General features: G+C 45.2%; 1 protein-coding gene across 2 annotated transcripts in view; it reads left to right on the forward strand.

Annotated features, from left to right (window-relative positions):
* The window catches only part of drosha (drosha ribonuclease III), a 221,208-nt gene that overhangs the window by 70,686 nt on the left and 143,022 nt on the right, over positions 1-7,500 (forward strand). For both annotated transcript variants that reach the window (XM_048266837.1, XM_048266838.1), the window contains exons 25-29: positions 154-311; positions 1,484-1,589; positions 4,383-4,524; positions 5,330-5,412; positions 6,434-6,537. In XM_048266837.1, coding sequence (XP_048122794.1) covers positions 154-311; positions 1,484-1,589; positions 4,383-4,524; positions 5,330-5,412; positions 6,434-6,537 — 593 coding nt within the window. The remainder of the gene's footprint in view (positions 1-153; positions 312-1,483; positions 1,590-4,382; positions 4,525-5,329; positions 5,413-6,433; positions 6,538-7,500) is intronic.

Genomic DNA, 7,500 nt, shown 5'->3' on the forward strand with positions numbered 1-7,500 from the left:
GGAGTGATTTCTATGTTTTGTTAGTGGCATTTTGTGTAATTGTTTGTGTAATTGTTTTGTATTGTGTAATTGTACACACATACGTATGTCCAATTCTAAATGTGTATATTCATTTCCAATAAATCAAAATCATTGTGTTGGTGTATGTCTCAGGTGCAGGAGCCCTTGACGGACAGGCAGCTGATCGAGTCGTCTCCGGTGCTGAAGAAGCTGACGGACTTTGAGGACTCCATCGGCGTGCTCTTCACACACGTGCGGCTACTCGCCCGAGCCTTCACACTCCGCACGGTTGGCTTCAACCACCTCACCCTGTGAGTGTGTGTGTGTGTGTGTGAGAGAGAGAATGTTTCACACAGTTAGGGTCTTCTACATGTGTGCAAAAGAAAGTAAAAGTCAGAAAAGTGAAGTAAAGCATCTGAACATCGGCGTGTGTATGTGTTGCCTTGATTTATTGGGTGCAGAATTGGGCCGATTTCCATCAATAATAAAAATTTCATTTCGATTTTCAAAAAAACAGTTTGAACATTTTGGATGCTTATTTAATCAAGTGCCCCAATTTCACTTTGAAAATCCTTATTTAACATCTTATGCTAGAGCTGAATTCATGTCTCTCTCTCTCTCTCTCTCTCTCTCTCTCTCTCTCTCTCTCTCTCTCTCTCTCTCTCTCTCTCTCTCTCTCTCTCTCTCTCTCTCTCTCTTTCTCTTTCTTTCTTTCTTTCTTTCTTTCTTTCTTTCTTTCTTTCTTTCTTTCTTTATGTCTCTCTCTTCCTCGCTATCTCGCTCTCACACACACACACACACACACACACACACACTCCCATCACTCTCTCTCTTTATTTTCTTGTTCTCTTTCTCTCATTCACTCTATCAGTCCTTCCTCTCTCTTGGGTCATTAAGCTCTTGAGCTTCTGCAGTGGCGAAATAGCCAAGTAGAACAGCAGAAAGTTGTCGATTAGACATGACCCCATTCAATGTTACAATTCTTTAAGGATCGGTGTGTGTGGTTTAGTTAACCCTCAGTATGTCTATGTGAGTATTTGTCTTAATGCAGAACCAACATTTTAGTTTGATGCACTGTGTATAATAGATAATTGACAAGTAATGTACGGTCATACTTATGTCTGTCAGTTCAATTCATTAATGTGTGTGGTTATTTATTTAGTTATTGGTGAAAGGCAGATAAGTGCGCGACAAGTGACTCAGTCTCATTCTGTCCTCGTCAGTCATACGGTCATTTAAAATGATTCAGATTCTCATTATACGCATTATTTTGCTTCTTTAAAATTGTATAAAAATGTATTTTATACATTTGTTTATTAATGCCTATTAATATATCTTTCCCTCCCTCCCCCTATCTCTCTCTCCCTCCCTCCCTCCCCCTATCTCTCTCTCCCTCTCTCCGTCTCTCCCTCCCTCTCTCTGCCTCTCTATCTCCCTCTCTCTCTCCCTCCCTTCTCCCTCCCCCTCTCTCTCCTGTCTCCAGAGGCCATAACCAGAGGATGGAGTTCCTGGGCGACTCCATCATGCAGCTGGTCGCCACTGAGTATCTGTTCATCCACTTCCCCGACCATCACGAAGGACACCTCACGGTGAGAGAGAGAGAGCGATAACGGAACCAGACAAAGATAACCTAAATTTGATCATAAGCACAAAATAGCATTAATGATACGAATTCAATAAATCTAAAATAAATTGACAATAATAACAAAACTGCCTGTATTTCCAAATGACTTGAAACAAATGATCTGGTGAAATTAAAACCTCAAAGTCGATGCTTAACAGAATACAGATTGGGGGACCACAAATTCCAAATCATTGTAATTGTCACTGGGCAAAAGAACCGATGATGCACTCTCACAACACCGATAGGTCTGTTCAATGACCGCCTATTATGAAAGCAGTAATGGACAACACTGGGTTTGGGTAGCAGACCATTGAAGGGTTCAAAGGATTCAAGAAAACTTTCACATAAGATAGATAGATAGATAGATAGATAGATAGATAGATAGATAGATACAAATCATTGTAATTGTCATTGGGCAAAAGAACCGATGATGCACTCTCACAACAACCGATAAGGTCTGTTCAATGACCCTATTATGAAAAGCAGTAATGGACAACACTGGGTTTGGGTAGCAGACCATTGAAGGGTTCAAAGGATTCAAGAAAACTTTCACATAAGATAGATAGATAGATACATAGATACATAGATACAAATCATTGTAATTGTCATTGGGCAAAAGAACCGATGATGCACTCTCACAACACCGATAGGTCTGTTCAATGACCGCCTATTATGAAAGCAGTAATGGACAACACTGGGTTTGGGTAGCAGACCATTGAAGGGTTCAAAGGATTCAAGAAAACTTTCACATAAGATAGATAGATACATAGATACATAGTTACATAGATACATACTTACTTTATTGATCCCCAGGGGAAATTCAAGAATAAGTATAATATTAAGAATTATAAGAAATAATTCATAATGATAATTCAATTTGACTAGGTTAGATTCTCATTAACAAAAGCACGTTTGTGGTTGTATTGAAGGCGACCACATGTAAAGCGGTGAGAAAAGCATTACATCTCTGTTGAGCCTTAGGTATATTTAAAAAAAAAATAGACTTTTTAAAAAAAAATGGATTTTACACGTCGCAAACGGAACGCTTCAGTTACGTGCCTGGTGTAGCTCATACCTAAGTTTTGTAAAATCACTGTCCTCCAAATCCATCATAACAGTACAGAAGACATATTCAGACACATGTGACATGTTGCTACTCTCTGCACTGAGAACAGCCCTGTGATCTATACACTCCACTCTGCTCAGTTGTCAGGAGAAATAAACCCCATTTAGGCCATACTGTACATGTTCAGTGTACGAATATAAAAGGCCTGAACTCTTCATGTCACACCAAAGGACTGAGAAAGAGAGCCAGGCATGAAACCCGAGCCCTGGTGTCTGGACGGGCAGCAATTATAACCTTTCAACGTCAACATAGGATTCTTTGCACTGATTGATATCTATAATTTGTACATAGATCAAAAGAGAATAAACATTTCTTTCTACCCTTTTTAGCAGACTTAGAGAGGGGAGAGAGAAAGAGAGATGTATGGAATGACAAGAGGGAGAGGGAGAGAGAGAGATGAAATGCCATGAGGGAGAGGGAGGAGAGAGATGGAATGATGAGAGAGAGAGAGAGAGGCAGCTGAGCTGAGAGGGAGAGCAGTAGAGTTACATTAAATGGGAACAGCACTCATGAAAGACCTTTGTTCTTGAGGGACTGCTTGTTATGACATTCAGTGGCTCTCAGTAGTACATCTCAGTTCACTTACTAAACTGTGTACTCTTGGTGTGTGTTTGTGTGTGTGTTTGTGTGTGTGTGTGTGTGTGTGTGTGTGTGTGTGTGTGTGTGTGTGTGTGTGTGTGTGTGTGTGTGTGTGTGTGTGTGTGTGTGTGTGTGTGTGTGTAAGCCACTTGCAACACTTTACTTGTCAATTACACTGGCATCAACTTTCATCCTAGTAGTATAGCTCTGGGTTCAGTTAAGACTAACACAAACTGTGTGTGTGTGTGTATGTGTGTGATGTGATATCACACTTTTATTAATGTCATTTGTGTGTATGTATGCATGCTCTGTGTGTGTGTGTGTGTGTGTGTTGGTCTATGATGGACAGTGAATATATTTGTGTTGTCCTCACCAGCATAACAGGCTGAGTGAGAGGCGTTTGCAGTGAGCTGGGCGTAAAAGCGGATCTCTTCCTGTCCCCTGACCCCAGTGCACTGTGGGTATAAAAGGCTGCAGTGGCCAGCTGACTAGCGTGTTCCATCACATGGCCAGTGAGCTGCCTCTTGCACCTGACGCGAGGGAAAATGCAAAAATAATACTGTGTGTGTGTGTGTTGGAGGGAGAGAGAGGGCGGAGTGTGTTGCTTAGTCCCATTGTGGCCTCCTGAGACGTGCTTTCCTCTGGTATCTCTCTGCGAGTTTCTCTCTCTCGTCTTTTTGCTGTGGAGAGTATTTTTGCCTCCCGAGGTGACCCCTAATGCCCCTTATCTCATATTTAGCACTGTTGTATGGACCGACCAAATATCCCTTACTGTGTGTGTGTGTGCGTGTGTGTGTGTGCGTGTGTGTGCGTGCGTGTGTGCGTGCGTGTGTGTGCGTGCGTGTGTGTGCGTGTGAGCGCATGAGAGAGTTTTCATGTAACATATGTGAATAACCTTCAAATCTATTTTATCATCTTTGATGTTTCCCAAGCCCAGAGTATAGGCTCTTTCTTGTGGATTTTGCTGAATGTTTCCCAGGTTTAGCAGGTGAATAACCTGTGTCTGTGTCTGTGTGTGTGTCTCTGTGTGTGTGTGCATGCGTGTGCACGCAGCTCCTGAGGAGTTCCCTGGTAAACAACCGTACCCAGGCGAAGGTGGCAGAGGAGCTGGGCATGCAGGAGTTTGCCATCACCAACGACAAGACCAAGCGGCCCGTGGCACTGCGCACCAAGACACTGGCTGACCTGCTGGAGTGTGAGGCTCACACACACACACACACACACACAACACACACACACACACACACACACACAGACACATATAATGCAACACACCGTATTGCAACAAAACATAACACGCACACTTACACAAACAGATACACATACATACACACACTTAGAAATACACATATACACAAATACACAAACAAGCCCACACACACCCATCATGATGTCGTGTATCATTTTATATTTTGTGTAGTTATTATTTATGCCCCAAAATACAAACACACTCTTCCTCTCCACTAGTTCACTGCTCTCATCTCTCATTTTTTGTTGTCCACTACTGGCATACAGTACACACACACAAACACACACAAGCACACACAAACACACACAGACATCAAAAATACATATGCTGTATGCACACACAAGTACATCACAACATACCATAACACATCCTCTCCATCTAATCTTCAAAGGTAAGTCTACAGAGACACCACAGGAGAGGGGGAGAGAGAAAGGGGGGTGGGGTGGAAAGCCTCTCTCTCTCTCTTCATGAAACAGCTTCACTGAATAGTTCAGACAGAAAGGCAAGATGGACAGACAGAGAGAGAAAGAGAGGGAGAGAAAGTGGCAACACAGTGATGGATTGTGTGTAGCAGGCCCTCGGTGCTCTTCTTCTTCTTCTTCTTCTTCTTCTTCTTCTTCTTCTTCCTCCTCCTGTCTGGTGATATCTAAAGACCACTGTGTGTGTGTGATCTCAGATGGTCTTATATAATGTTGCATTTGTGTTGTTGATCTCCTCACCTGTGCATCTTCATCTTCCTCCCTCTCAATAGCGTTCATTGCTGCTCTGTACATAGACAAGGACCTGGAGTTCGTCCATACATTCATGAATGTCTGCTTCTTCCCTCGACTCAAGGTGCGTTCCTTTCTCTCTATCTCTCTCTCACACACACACACACACACACATACACGCACACATGCACACCCTTTCTCCCTCCCCTATCACCATCTCTCTACCTCTTTTTTATTTCTCTGTGCTCTATAGCCACACACACACACACACACACACACACACACACACACAGCCTATATGTTAACTACACGTCTACATATTATGGTAGCCCTTGTGGCCATGTAGTTAAAAGAAGGGATTCTTTTCCCATGTGAATAATGGAGAGAAAGAGAGAAGGGGAGTGTTGACAGCTTGTTCATTTTCTTATTTCATCGTCTGGTGCTATTAAATGACATGGAGGTTATATCTCTAAAGAAAGAGATCAGAAATCCTGTGAGAAAAGGGGGGGGGGGGTAGTGGGTCAGGTGAGATGTGAGGAGAGCCACAGGGGTCACCTGGTGGGGACAAAAACGGGGGCATGGAGGGAGAGAGAGAGGGGGGGGGGGAGAGAGAAGAAAAAGGGGAGAGAAGTCCCTTCCAGAGGTAAGCCAGTCTGTTTGTTGAAGAAGAGAACAGGACCAGACAGCTGTAGCCGTGGACCTCACTGCCTGCATTTGTGCTAATGGAAGAAGCTTTTAGATGTCCCAGCTGAACGCCTTACTGAGTGTGTGTGTGTGTGTGTGTGTGTGTGTGTGTGTGTCAGCTGAACACACCTGGGAGTCCTGCCGTTGCCCCCGATATGCACTCCCATCGTAAACAGGCTGTGATTTGTTCCATCTACCCAGAGAGAAAGAGACAAAATGGAAAAGAGAGAGAAAGAGAGAGAGAGGGAGAGAGTGAGAGAAGCCCAGCCAGAGGGAATAGGCAAAAGGGGAAAGAGAGTAGAGGAGATGAGAACTGCTAACATACATATAGATATATTTGGAGTGGGAGGGTTATGGCTTGATGTGGGTTGACGTGTGGTTCCTTTATTGAGCGAGTGTGTGTGTGTGTGTGTTTGTGTGTGTGTGTGCGTGTGTGCGTGCCTTCTCTTCCCCCTCTGCAGGAGTTCATCCTTAACCAGGACTGGAACGACCCCAAGTCCCAGCTGCAGCAGTGCTGCCTGACGCTCCGCACGGAGGGCAAGGAGCCCGACATCCCCCTCTACAAGTACACACTCCTCTCTCCTCTCCTCTCCTCTCCCCTCCTCTACAAGTACACACACCCTCCTTCTCCCCTCCCCTCCTCTACAAGTACACACACTCCTCTCTCCCTCCTCCCCTCCTCTACAGTCCTCCTCTCTCCTCTCCTCTCCCCTCCCTCTACAAATTTTGCTCCTCTCTCCTCTCCCTCCTCTACAAGTCCTCCTCTCTCCTCCCCTCTCTGGGTTACACACTCCTCTCTCCTCTCCTCTCCCCTCCTCTACAAGTACACACTCCTCTCTCCTCTCCTCTCCCCTCCTCTACAAGTACACACTCCTCTCTCCTCTCCTCTCCCCTCCTCTACAAGTACACCTACTCCTCTCTCCTCTCCTCTCCTCTCCCCTCCTCTACAAGTACACACTCCTCTCTCTTCTCCTCTCCCCTCCTCTACAAGTACACACTCCTCTCTCCTCTCCTCCCCTCCTCTACAAGTACACACTCCTCTCTCCTCTCCTCTCCCCTCCTCTACAAGTACACACTCCTCTCTCCTCTCCTCTCCCCTCCTCTACAAGTACACACTCCTCTCTCCTCTCCTCTCCCCTCCTCTACAAGTACACACTCCTCTCTCCTCTCCTCTCCCCTCCTCTACAAGTACACACACCTCCCCTGTCCTCTCCTCTCCACACCCCATCCTCTCCTCTTCTCCCCACTCCTCTCCTCTCCCACTCCTCTTTCTCCTCCTCTCCTCTCCTCTCCTCTCCTCCTCTCCTCTCCTCTCCTCCTCTCCACTCCTCTTTCTCCTCTCCATCCTGTTCTCCACCCTCTCCTCCCACACTTCACCTGGCCTCCATTCTGATACATTTAAGAGAATCCATTCAACTTTGCCGAGGTGTGTGTGTGTGTGTGTGTGTGTGTGTGTGTGTGTGTGTGTGTGGTGTGTCAGCAAGTGATTTAGGTGGTCTGAGTCAAGGTCTGGCCTTGAGTGTGGGTA

This window comes from Alosa alosa, chromosome 16 (assembly GCF_017589495.1).
Source record: "Alosa alosa isolate M-15738 ecotype Scorff River chromosome 16, AALO_Geno_1.1, whole genome shotgun sequence".
Lineage (NCBI taxonomy): Eukaryota > Metazoa > Chordata > Actinopteri > Clupeiformes > Clupeidae > Alosa > Alosa alosa.